At 42.8% G+C, this 12,988-nt stretch overlaps 2 protein-coding genes across 5 annotated transcripts in view; both read right to left on the minus strand.

Annotated features, from left to right (window-relative positions):
• Window positions 1–1,425, minus strand: part of sult1st6 (sulfotransferase family 1, cytosolic sulfotransferase 6) — a 160,317-nt gene extending 158,892 nt beyond the window's left edge. For all 3 annotated transcript variants that reach the window (XM_060939371.1, XM_060939372.1, XM_060939370.1), the window contains exon 1: window positions 970–1,425. In XM_060939371.1, coding sequence (XP_060795354.1) covers window positions 970–1,159 — 190 coding nt within the window. In that variant the 5' untranslated portion in view covers window positions 1,160–1,425. The remainder of the gene's footprint in view (window positions 1–969) is intronic.
• A 1,625-nt stretch (window positions 1,426–3,050) lies between these two features.
• LOC132898023 (WD repeat-containing protein 38-like) overlaps window positions 3,051–12,988 on the minus strand; it is an 83,485-nt gene continuing 73,547 nt past the window's right edge. For both annotated transcript variants that reach the window (XM_060939374.1, XM_060939373.1), the window contains one exon: window positions 3,051–3,912. In XM_060939374.1, the coding sequence (XP_060795357.1) occupies window positions 3,784–3,912 (129 nt within the window). In that variant the 3' untranslated portion in view covers window positions 3,051–3,783. The remainder of the gene's footprint in view (window positions 3,913–12,988) is intronic.

Consider the following 12,988-nt stretch of genomic DNA (forward strand, 5'->3'; position numbering starts at 1 on the left):
GCTTCTGGATCATGTTTAGATACGGCTTCTTCTTTGAACTATAGAGCTTTAGCTGGCAACAGTGGATGGCACGGTGAAGTGTGTTCACAAATAATGTTCTCTGGAAATATTCCTGAGCCCATTTTGTGATTTCCAATACAGAAGCATGTGATGCAGTGCCGTCTAAGGGCCCGAAGATCACAGGCACCCAGTATGGTTTTCCGGCCTTGACCCTTACGCACAGAGATTCTTCCAGATTCTCTGAATCTTTTGATGATATTATGCACTGTAGATGATGATATGTTCAAACTCTTTGCAATTTTACACTGTCGAACTCCTTTCTGATATTGCTCCACTATTTGTCGGCGCAGAATTAGGGGGATTGGTGATCCTCTTCCCATCTTTACTTCTGAGAGCCGCTGCCACTCCAAGATGCTCTTTTTATACCCAGTCATGTTAATGACCTATTGCCAATTGACCTAATGAGTTGCAATTTGGTCCTCCAGCTGTTCCTTTTTTGTACCTTTAACTTTTCCAGCCTCTTATTGCCCCTGTCCCAACTTTTCTGAGATGTGTTGCTGTCATGAAATTTCAAATGAGCCAATATTTGGCAAGAAATTTCAAACTGTCTCACTTTCGACATTTGATATGTTCTATTGTGAATACAATATCAGTTTTTGAGATTTGTAAATTACTGCATTCTGTTTTTATTTACAACTTGTACTTTGTCCCAGCTTTTTTGGAATCGGGGTTGTAGAATAAGAGGAATAAGGGAAATAAAAAACTTTGGGATGGTAAGCGTAAATCCACTTCATTACACCACCATGTCCTGATCAGTTTCTAATTAGATGTATTATAATCCCTTTTTAGAGATCATGAACATTATATTCTGAATAAAATCCATCATTAATTCCTGAATTCAGCTTTAAAACAGTGCGTTCTCTATACTGGCCAACAAAGTCCTAATTTGTGATGACTCAGTGTTTTTACCTGCTTTAGGGTAGGTGGAGATGAGCAAATCAGATGGATTGGGGCAGAAAGCCCAAACAGAGCTCCAGTTTTGAGCAACCCAGTTCATGAGAGGTACACCTTGCACCTCAATCAGAGGAAAACGATAAATTGCATTAGCCGCCTTGTTTATGGCTTCTTCATAACTCAGGGGTTCATCCTTCTTGTTCATTTTGTATGTTTCTGGAAGTTCTATTGCAAATATCTGATTCTCCACAAAAATTCCGTTATTAAAGATATTTAAGAGGCAACTAAGATTACTCCTGTCTTTTGCAGCTTCTTTATTTGAATTGAGTTCCAGGTGCAGTACTTATCTTCTCTCTTCTTCAACACAAGTTTGTCAGCAGTTTATATGAAGTTTCTTCTGGTTTTCTCTTTAAAATGTTTAAAATTTTGGATCAGTGTTTCCTCACTCTCCTTTTTCCCCCTCTCACTCCATTCACCTATATCTCTCCTTCTGTCCGAGGGAGGGTCCGGAAGTACAGAGCTCTTATGTAAACCATCACACAGCAGCAGCTAAATCCCACATTTGTAACAGTTCATATTTCAGTCTCGGCTTAGGGAATGTCTGATGTACTGTGATTCATAGAAAAGTGGAGAGGGGGCCAACAGTGTATGCTAACTGGCTCAAGTTCTGGCTAATTTTAGAACAAATTACAATTTCTCCTGAAAGTGAGCTGTCTTTTATTAGTGCTTACTGTAAACATATGTGTGTGATACAGAGGCAGATATACCAGTACGAAGAATTCATGAAAAATGGAGACAAATTTCCTTTTAACTAAATGCAATGTAAACAGAAGGTTCAAAGTAACATCTTTAATGACGTGACTGTTAGAAGATAATACTTCCCCATTTCATTCTGGAATGACTGCATAATCTTGTAAATGATTCCTCTATATATGCTAGTGTTTGTTATTTTACAAATTACATAATTTCTTCTTTTCTTTGCTATTTCAAACAGTAGACATTCAGAGGATACTGAATATACGTTTATTCAGTATATTCATGATTTCAGTGTATTTGGTACTTTGTGGCCATTTGTACTGAATTAAGGATTAAGATGAAGATCCAAAACATACTGTCCTACCAAGTTTGGACTCTTGTAAAATTTCTACTTCTGTTAAAAATCATGTCTTTCTATATTATCCCTGGTGCAAGTTAAACTTTGAACTGCTAAGAAATTTCCGCTTCAGTGGACCAATCACTGAATGCAAACGTTTCCATAAGGTTGGCAAAGATTCGGACTTTAGCCTTACAGGAAACGTGTTATTTTTTTAGCTGGGTCTACACCACTTAGACACACACACACACACACACACACACATTAAATATTACAAAGTGTTGAATAAAATGTTTTTGTCATAAGCCTTAATTTACATGTAACCCCTGGATATGTTACAACTAACCATGGGATAAATGTCACTCCATGTGTTTGAAACTAAACCCTTCATAGCCTGTTTGTGATACAGAGATAACACACACACACACACACATATATATATATATATATATATATATATATATATATATATATATATATATATATGTGTGTGTGTGTGTGTGTATATATATTATACTGTATGTATATTTACATTTCTGTCTGTACCTCAGAGCTCTTTCAAGCGAGAGCATTCAAAATGTGATTCAAAGTATGTGTCTCCTGTTCAGTATTCTGACTGTTATCTCTGTATCACAAACAGGCTATGAAGGGTTTAGTTTCAAACACATGGAGTGACATTTATACCATGGTTAGTGGCAACATATCCAGGGGTTACATGTAAATTAAGGCTTATGACAAAAACATTTTAACACTTCGTAATATTTAATGTATGTGTGTGTGTGTGTGTGTGTGTGTCTAAGTGGTATGTATATATATACATATACATATATATATATATATATATATATATACACACACACACATATATATAAAAAGTATACTTTATATATATATAAATAACATATATATATATATATATATATATATATATATAAAACATATATTAGCATACTTATATATATATATATATATATATATATATATATATATATATATATGTGCATTTAATTAGCTTAAAGATGTGCTCAATCTTCTTAATAAATCTATTTTACATGCATGGAAATACAAGAAGTGGCTCATAAAAATCTCCTGTGACCTCCTGAGCATCTCAGGTGAATCATCTCGAGTGAATTCATTAACAATGTAAATAAAATAACTTTTATCTTCAGGCAGTGTGAACAGAAGTTCTAGAAAGAACAATTTAGATGAACTTTAATAGTATGACTGTTACAGTCTACAGTATTAGCATTTAATTCTTAATTTATATTTTATTGTTTATATTTTGGGAATCAGAACCAACTACGTGTGTTAGAAAGTACTGCACACAGGTAAAATCAAGAATAATAACTGTCTGAGCAGGATTTAAAAGCAATGTGAATAGCCAGTCTTATTGAAATCATCAACATTCTGAAGTCTGTGGGTAGAAAAGTGGGCAATAGGACAATATCAGACATGCTGTGGGCCATGGACAAAGGGTCTGAAGAAATAAGAAAAGACTGTGTCTAAACTTAGACTGAACTTTTATATTCATTGATACTACCATACTGACAGTTTTGGACAAATTTAAATGATCAGTGTTAAAAATAACGTTTGGCAAAATGACTTATCGAAAAATTTTTTTTTTAAATTTTCCTTCACTGTTTTGTGAAGGAAAAACACCTACTTTATAACTGCTATACAAGTTTTAAAACATGCTTCTGCTAAATTCATGCAGGCATAGTGCCTTTTTTCTTTTCTCACTGATCCATGACTACCAGGAACACTTGGCTTCCAGAGGTGGCTGCTATAAGCCCTGGCCACCTTTCAGATGGACAAATAGAAGAACTGAACACGGCAGAGGGCAGGTCAGATAACCGTGACTTCACCTGTGAGAGAGAGAGAGAGAGAGAGAGAGAAAGTAGTCAATGAGAAACTTTACAGTTAGGTTGATGATTTAAAAGAACATTTAGTAAAAGAATACTTCCAAAAGTACATTCATTATAATGCATATATATATATATTATGAATGTTAGTACGGTTTTCTATGGTAAGAACGAATTCACAGGGAATTCTATGGTGGACATTTCTTTGGTGGAGATGCCACATAAAAAGATTAAAAAATATGTGTAATGGTTGAAATGGCTGGCGCGGATTTAAGGGGGGGGGGCCCCCCCATCCAAAAAAAAAAGTTTTAGTATTGCAGATACCGAGATATGCCCACCGTTTTTTATTTAATTAATAAGATTTAAAAAATAAACATAATAAATCATTATGTGGGATTGAGCTGAAGAGTTTACGGTATAAATTTCTATTTAATAGTAAGTCCTAGCTTAGGTTTTTTCACTCATGACATGAATGCAGTGAAAAGCAGGATGGGTGAGTCCTGTTGGATTTTAACAGGGCGCATGAACTTCGTGCATCAATGTAATAACAGTGTCTGTGGGAAATAAGGCTGGACCGGCAGACATTGACTGGTAATTTTTGCATTTGTCCATCTGTATTTCAAAAGCATCGGACCGGATGGCCGATAAAAAGTAACTCAAATGTGTCCGTCGGCATTTCAAAAGCATCAAACCAGATGACCCATGAAAAATTTTAAAGATATGGGTCTAATCTACTTCTAATTTTCTTCCAATGTTACACTGGATAAATATGTCGTAACACGGCCTGTGATTGACTGATCGCAGATGCTCTCGATGAATGACAAGTCGCCTCTCATCAGCGAGTGAGAGTTCATTCTGGAACAACACCACGCGACGCTGTTAACAGCTAGGTAGATATATCACTAACATTAAAAGTAAATAGACGAGTGGTGGCTAGAGTTATCGACAGTCCAAAATTATTGACACCTTTTCAGATTTACCAATAAAAACTATTTTACAAAGGTGAGTTACAGTTACAACAGTTATTACTGGTTAATTAATCAATTAGAAGCCCCCCCCGAGCTTGTTGTCTAATGACACAACTCGTTACCTGAGGTGAAATTTTTAGCATGATCAGCAATTTCAGGAAAACCCGGATGTTATCATCGCAGGTAAACATGGTGGAAAGATCATGGACATTTTTTTACTTATCAAATTTACCGATATTTCATGATATCCTTGTCGAAACCTACTTTGTTTCTTTCTCTTTCATTTGACAGTTGCCATTTTGTATCTAAATATGTGTTTGAGAAGTAAGGTGAGGTGTCGATAATAGTGATCACTTTCACCCGTGTCCACCATTATCGGCACCCTGTTGAATTAAGTGACATTTACAACTGTTATGTATTGATCTTTGTGTAAAATTGTTGAAGTAGATGAAGTACTTTAAAAAAATAAAAGTGGTGTGATGTATAATAATTTTTTTTCTGATTCATTACAGAAAGGAATGCCTATAGAGTATTTGGAATCCTACTGAAATAAATAGAATTAGACCAGAATTAAAGTTCTAGCATATAAAAGATTACATGCTTGAAATATATATATATATATATATATATATATATATATATATATTTTTTTTTTTTTTTTTTTTTTTCAGTTTACTGTAAATATCTACCACATATTACAATATCAGTAGACATTTATTTTTCGATGTAAAAATATAAAGTTTTGGTTCAAGGAATGACATGCGACCTTTGAAATGGATTTTCATATGGTTACGATGTCAATTGCCTGTAGACATTTATTGGTAAACTACAAAACTAGAAATTAATACAAAAAATGAATGATTAACTGTCAGCCCTGTGATGACCTGGCGACTTGTCCAGGGTGTATCCCGCCTTTCGCCCGTAGTCAGCTGGGATAGGCTCCAGCTTGCCTGCGACCCTGTAGAAGGATAAAGCGGCTAAAGATAATGAGATGAGATGAATGATTAACAAAATGTGATCTACAAAAATACTTAGAAAGTGGGTAGAAAGTGGAACAAAAAGATTTTTTGACACAGGTTAAACATTATCAGTTCATTTGTTTACAAACATTAAAATTGTCAGAGTGTAGGCACTTATGGATGTATGTGCAGGGGAGAGCAGGGAAAGCAAACTAGAAACAAAGCCAAAATGCAAGACTACAGTGGTGCTTGAAAGTTTGTGAACCCTTTAGAGTTTTCTATATTTCTGCATAAATATGACCTAAAACATCATCAGATTTTCACACAAGTCCTAAAAGTAGATAAAGAAAACCCAGTTAAACAAATGAGACAAAAATATTATACTTGGTCATTTATTTATTGAGGAAAATGATCCAATATTACATACCTGTGAGTGGCAAAAGTATGTGAACTTCTAGCATGAGCAGTTAATTTGAAGGTGAAATTAGAGTCAGGTGTTTTCAATCAATGGGGTGACAATCAGGTGTGAGTGGGCACCCTGTTTTATTTAAAGAACAGGTATCTATCAAAGTCTGATCTTCACAACACATGTTTGTGGAAGTATATCATGGCACGAACAAAGGAGATTTCTGAGGACCTCAGAAAAAGTGTTGTTGATGCTCATCAGGCTGGAAAAGGTTACAAAACCATCTCTAAAGAGTTTGGACTCCACCAATCCACAGTCAGACAGATTGTGTACAAATGGAGGAAATTCAAGATCATTGTTACCCTCCCCAGGAGTGGTCGACCAACAAAGATCACTCCAAGAGCAAGGCGTCTAATAGTCGGCGAGGTCACAAAGGAACCCAGGGTAACTTCTAAGCAACTGAAGGCCTCTCTCACATTGGCTAATGTTAATGTTCATGAGTCCACCATCAGGAGAACACTGAACAACAATGGTGTGCATGGCAGGGTTGCAAGGAGAAAACCACTGCTCTCCAAAAAGAACATTGCTGCTCATCTGCAGTTTGCTAAATATCATGTGGACAAGCCAGAAGGCTATTGGAAAAATGTTTTGTGGACGGATGAGACCAAAATGGAACTTTTTGGGTTAAATGAGAAGCGTTATGTTTGGAGAAAGGAAGACACTGCATTCCAGCATAAGAACCTTATCCCATCTGTGAAACATGGTGGTGGTAGTATCATGGTTTGGGCCTGTTTTGCTGCATCTGGGCCAGGACCGCTTGCCATCATTGATGGAACAATGAATTCTGAATTATACTAGTGAATTCTAAAGGAAAATGTCAGTAGATCTGTCCATGAACTGAATCTCAAGAGAAGGTGGGTCATGCAGCAAAACAACGACCCTAAGCACACAAGTCGTTCTACCACAGAATGGTTAAAGAAGAATAAAGTTAATGTTTTGGAATGGCCAAGTCAAAGTCCTGACCTTAATCCAATGGAAATGTTGTGGAAGGACCTGAAGCGAGCAGTTCATGTGAGGAAACCCAACAACATCCCAGAGCTGAAGCTGTTCTGTATGGAAGAATGGGCTAAAATTCCTCCAAGCTGGTGTGCAGAACTGATCAACAGTTACTGCAAATGTTTAGTTGCAGTTATTGCTGCACAAGGGGGTCACACCAGATACTGAAAGCAAAGGTTCACATACTTTTGCCACTCACAGATATGTAATATTGGATCATTTTCCTCAATAAATAAATGACCAAGTATAATATTTTTGTCTCATTTGTTTAACTGGGTTCTCTTCATCTACTTTTAGGACTTGTGTGAAAATTTGATGATGTTTTAGGCCATATTTATGCAGAAATATAGAAAATTCTAAAGGGTTCACAAACTTTCAAGCACCACTGTAGAATCAAGGCCATGGGACAGGCGAGGGTCGATCGATCAGTAGACAGGGCAATGCAGACAGGGCTACAGAATAACGAGAAAGATACGTGAGCGAGGGTCGAGAACACAATAAAGCAGGCAGTAGAATAAAGGCTCAGTACGGCAGGAATGAACACTGAATGATACTTCGCATCGAGTGAGAGTGGGAGAGGTGTTTATATAGCAGGGGCTGATGAACCAGCAAACAAGTGACAGGTGTATTTAATAAACAGGTGAGAGAGGGCACTGTGGTTCATGGGTGTTGTAATTCTGAGCATTCATGTTTGTAGTTGGGTTCAGACTAGCGCTCTTGACAGCATTACTGACCGAACCACCTCCCCAAGAAGCTCCTGGAGGGAGCTACATTCTTCTTAAGATGCCCTCTCCTTCTGGGTGCAGGCCTGCTAGGGTATTGGCTGTGGAACTCCTGAGTCAGGAGAGGGTCCAGAATGTCCCTTGCTCCTACCCAGCTTCACTCTTCAGGTCCATCGCCCTCCCAATCTACCAGGTATTCAAGCTGACCTCTTCTCCGCCTAGAGTCTAGGATTCTGTTTACCTGTTAGATAGGATCCCTTTCTGGACAAGGTGACGGGTGGTCTGGGGTGAGCATATTTGTGGACAGAGGACCTTGGATGGCAGGTTTTAGGCAGGAGACATGATACGTGGGTGACAAGCGTCTGTGCGGTGGGAGCTCAAGCCTGTAGGAGACTTCATTGATGCGTCGGAGCACCTTGTAAGGTCTGATGTAGCGTGCCTGTAGCTTCCTACAAGTATTGGGTTCCTTGAGGTCCTTAGTTGACACCCATACCCGGTCACCAGGAGAAAACTCAGGGTCGCCGCTCCTGTGCTTGTCAGCGTATTCCTTATATTTGGCATTGACAGACTCAATGCATTGAAGAACCTCCTTCCAAACTGACTGGCTGCATGAGAACCACTCCTTCACTGCCTGTATCCATGCTGATGAGTCATCCCATGGGAACGGGGGCGTTGGTAGCCGAGCATGCACTGAAAAGGTGTTAGTTGTATAGCAGAGTGTTTCAGGGAGTTCTGTGCATACTCGGCCCATGGGATGAAACGGGCCCAGTCCCCCTGGTTCTGCATGCAGAAGATTCTGAGGAAACCTCCTATCTCCTTGTTAGGCCTCTCTACCTGGCCATTGAACTGGGGGTGATATCTGGATGTGAGGCTCAATGAGACACCTAACCACTCCATGAAACTAGCCCATAGAGATGAGATGAACTGAGGGCCACGGTCGCTGACTATGTCCTCTGGGATGCCAAAGTATCTGAATACATACTGGAATAAGAGTTCAGCGGTCTGGAAAGGTGTGGGGATCCCGGGTAACGGGATGAGTTTCAGCACCTTGGAGAACCTGTCAATGATGACCAGGATGGTATTGTACTGAGATGGTGGTAGGTCGGTGATAAAGTCAATGTCCAGGTGAGACCAGGGTCTCCGCAGTACGGGGAGAGGGATATCTGTGAAGATACTCAGTCGTCCAGGTACATAGTAATCTGTGGTTGGTAGAAGAGAGCAACTGGACTTGCTTGAAAAGTCTTGAAGATGTTTCGCCTCTCGTCCGAAAGGCGAGAGACTTTTCAAGCAAGTCCAGTTGCTCTCTTCTACCAACCACAGATTACTATGTACCTGGACGACTGAGTATCTTCACAGATATGTTTCTACGCACTTTGGGATGAGCTCCCTTCGACTAGTGTGGGAGTATGAGAGGACTTCCAGAAAACTGGCAGACATATTAGCCAGAGAGGATCGTTCTTTTTTGTCAACCTGGAACGACCATCACTGAACAGAGGTGGGTGTCTATGACATCTATCAGCCACCTTCAATGCAGCCATCAGCATTCTGATTCAGATTCTATTATGATCCATGAGAGGATAAATACTTGATACTCCCTATTAGACAGACAGAACTGAGGATGCCTTTCGGACGAGAGGCAAAACGTCTTCAAGACTTTTCAAGCAAATCCAGTTGCTCTCTTCTACCAACCACAGATTACTATGTACCAGGACGACAGTATCTTCACAGATATGTTTCTACGCACTTTGGGATGAGTTCCCTTCGACTAGTGTGGGAGTATGAGAGGACTTCCAGAAAACTGGCAGACATTTTAGCCAGAGAGGATCGTTCTTTTTTGTCAACCTGGAACGACCATCACTGAACAGAGGTGGGTGACATCTATCAGCCACCTTCAATGAAGCTGTAGCGCAAATAAAGTGTGGGTGGAGCACAGAGGATGGCAGGACAACGTTTAGAGGCAGAGAAGGCTATTTATTTACACAACGTTTCAGTCGGACTGCGGGGTAAGCCCATATACACACACAAAAACACTCTGCATCCGGTCCCGGGTTGCGCTCCCTCTGCTCTCCCTCTGCCTCCTTAAACAGGGAGCGGTTACTGGGAAAACACACACAAAACACAGGTTAACTACCGTCAGGTGTAGCGATTCTGCGAATCACCTTCCCTGGCTCCGCCCTCCTGTCACAGACCGGCGCTTGACCACGCCCCCACTGCCACATACCCCCACCGCCCGACTCAGGCCGGGCGCCCGTCCGGCCTGCAGCCGACTCCCCCCCCCTTGACGGGAGAGGAAGTCCGCCACGACCATCTGCGCCCCCGGCCTGTGGACCACCTTGAAGTTGAAGGGTTGGAGTGCCAGATACCAACGGGTGATCCGCGCGTTGGCATCCTTCATGTGGTGGAGCCACTGGAGGGGCGCGTGGTCCGAACAGAGGGTGAAAGGGTGCCCCAGCAGGTAGTAACGGAGGGCGAGGACCGCCCACTTGATCGCCAGGCACTCCTTCTCAATCATGCTGTAGCGCCCCTCACGCACTGACAGCTTCCGGCTGATGTATAGGACCGGGCGATCCTCCCCCTCCACCTGCTGGGACAACACCGCCCCCAGCCCTCTGTCCGACGCATCCGTCTGTAACATAAAAGGGAGAGAGAAGTCAGGAGAGTGTAAAAGTAGCCCCCCACACAGTGCAGCCTTTACCTCAGAGAAAGCCCGCTGGCACTGCTCCGTCCACTGGACCGGATCTGGCGCCCCCTTTTTAGTGAGGTCAGTCAGCGGGCTGGTGACGTCTGAATAATTAGGTATAAACCTATGATAATAGCCAGCCAGCCCCAGGAACTCTCTCACCCCCTTTTTGGTCTTGGGCCTCGGGCAGGCCGCAATCGCTGCTGTCTTATTAATTTGGGGACGCACCTGCCCGTTGCCCAAGTGGAAGCCCAGATACCATACTTCCACCCACCCAATCGCACACTTCTTTGGGTTGGCAGTGAGTCCCGCCCGCCTCAGCGAAATAAGGACGGCCCTCAGGTGTTGCAGGTGCCGCTGCCAGTCATTACTATAAATGATAATGTCGTCTAGGTAAGCGGCCGCATAGGTGGCGTGGGGCCGGAGGACCCGGTCCATCAGCCCCTGAAACGTAGCGGGCACCCCAAACAGCCCAAACGGAAGTGTGATGAACTGGTGTAAGCTGAACGGTGTGGAAAAGGCCGTTTTCTCCCAGGATAATGGAGTCAAGGGGATCTGCCAATATCCCTTCGTCAAATCCAGTGTCGAGTAAAAGCGAGCCGTGCCTAGTCGATCGAGCAGCTCATCAATACGAGGCATTGGGTACGCGTCGAATTTAGACACCGCGTTGACTTTTCTATAGTCCACACAGAACCGGACCGACCCGTCGGCCTTGGGAACCAAGACCACCGGGCTGCTCCAGTCACTGTGGGACTCCTCGACGATGCCCATTTCGAGCATGGCCTGAAGTTCTTCCCGAACCACCTTTTTTTTGTGTTCGGGTAGTCTATAAGGGCGGCTACGCACTACCACCCCCGGGGGCGTCTCTATGTGGTGTTCTATGAGGTTAGTGCGACCGGGCAGGGGCGAGAACACATCCGAAAACTCGGCCTGCAACTGGGCGACCTCCGTGAGTTGGGTCGGGGAGAGGTGGTCTCCACAGGGGACCGGAGAAGTATGTGATGCCAATGTCCCTTTTTGAACCTCCGGCCCCAGCTCCGCCTTCTCCGGAACTGCCGACACCAACGCCACAGGGACCTCCTCGTTCCAGAGTTTCAGCAGATTGAGGTGGTAGATCTGTAGTGCCCCCTCCCTGTCCGTTCGCCTAAGCTCATAGTTGACGTCCCCGACTCGCCGTGTGACCTCAAAGGGTCCTTGCCACTTGGCGATTAATTTGGAGCTCGACGTGGGCAACAGGACAAGTACCTTATCTCCCGGAGTGAACTCTCTAAGGCACGTGCCCTTGTTGTACAGGCGGGCTTGCCGTTCCTGGGCCTGCCGCAAATTCTCCTGAGTTAGGTGGGTGAGCGTGTGGAGTTTTGCGTGCAGGTCCATAATGTACTGAATTTCGTTTTTGCTCTGTGAAGGTCCCTCCTCCCAATTTTCCCGCAGTACATCTAAGATGCCGCGTGGCTTACGCCCATATAATAATTCAAACGGGGAGAACCCCGTGGAGGCTTGGGGGACCTCTCGCACTGCAAATAACAAAGGTTCGAGCCACTTATCCCAGTTACGTGCGTCCTCACTTACGAATTTTTTGATAATATTCTTGAGGGTGCAATTGAACCGTTCAACTAAACTGTCCGTCTGTGGGTGATAAATGCTGGTGCGGATCGGCTTAATACCCAGTAGCCCATACAGTTCGCTCAGTGTTCGTTACATAAATGAGGTGCCTTGGTCAGTCAGAATCTCTTTCGGGATTCCAACCCGGGAGATGACGTGGAAGAGGGCCTCTGCAATACTACATGCTGAGATATTGCGAAGAGGCACCGCTTCCGGGTATTGCGTTGCATAGTCCACCAGAACTAATATAAAGCGGTACCCTCGTGTTGACTGATCTAATGGCCAGACGAGATCCATCTCAATTCTTTCGAACGGGGTCTCGATTAATGGTAGGGGGCGCAAGGGCGCTTTTGGAATGGCCGCTGGATTTACTAACTGGCATTCGCGGCACGCCGTACACCACTTACGGACGTCGCCGCGAATCCCCAGCCAATAGAATCGGGCCATTATCCGGGCTAGTGTCTTATCCTGCCCGAGGTGTCCAGCCATGGGATTAAAGTGAGCCACCTGGAATACCAATTCCCTGCGGCTCTTTGGAATTAATAACTGGGTGACTCGCTCTTTCGTCTGAGTGTCCTGCGTCACTCGGTATAATCTATCCTTCAAAATGGAAAAATAGGGGAAGGACGGGGTGGCGTTCGGCTGGAGCGTTTGACCATCGATTACTCTCACTTGGTCAAACGCGT

The sequence above is a fragment of the Neoarius graeffei genome, chromosome 14, assembly GCF_027579695.1.
Source record: "Neoarius graeffei isolate fNeoGra1 chromosome 14, fNeoGra1.pri, whole genome shotgun sequence".
NCBI lineage: Eukaryota > Metazoa > Chordata > Actinopteri > Siluriformes > Ariidae > Neoarius > Neoarius graeffei.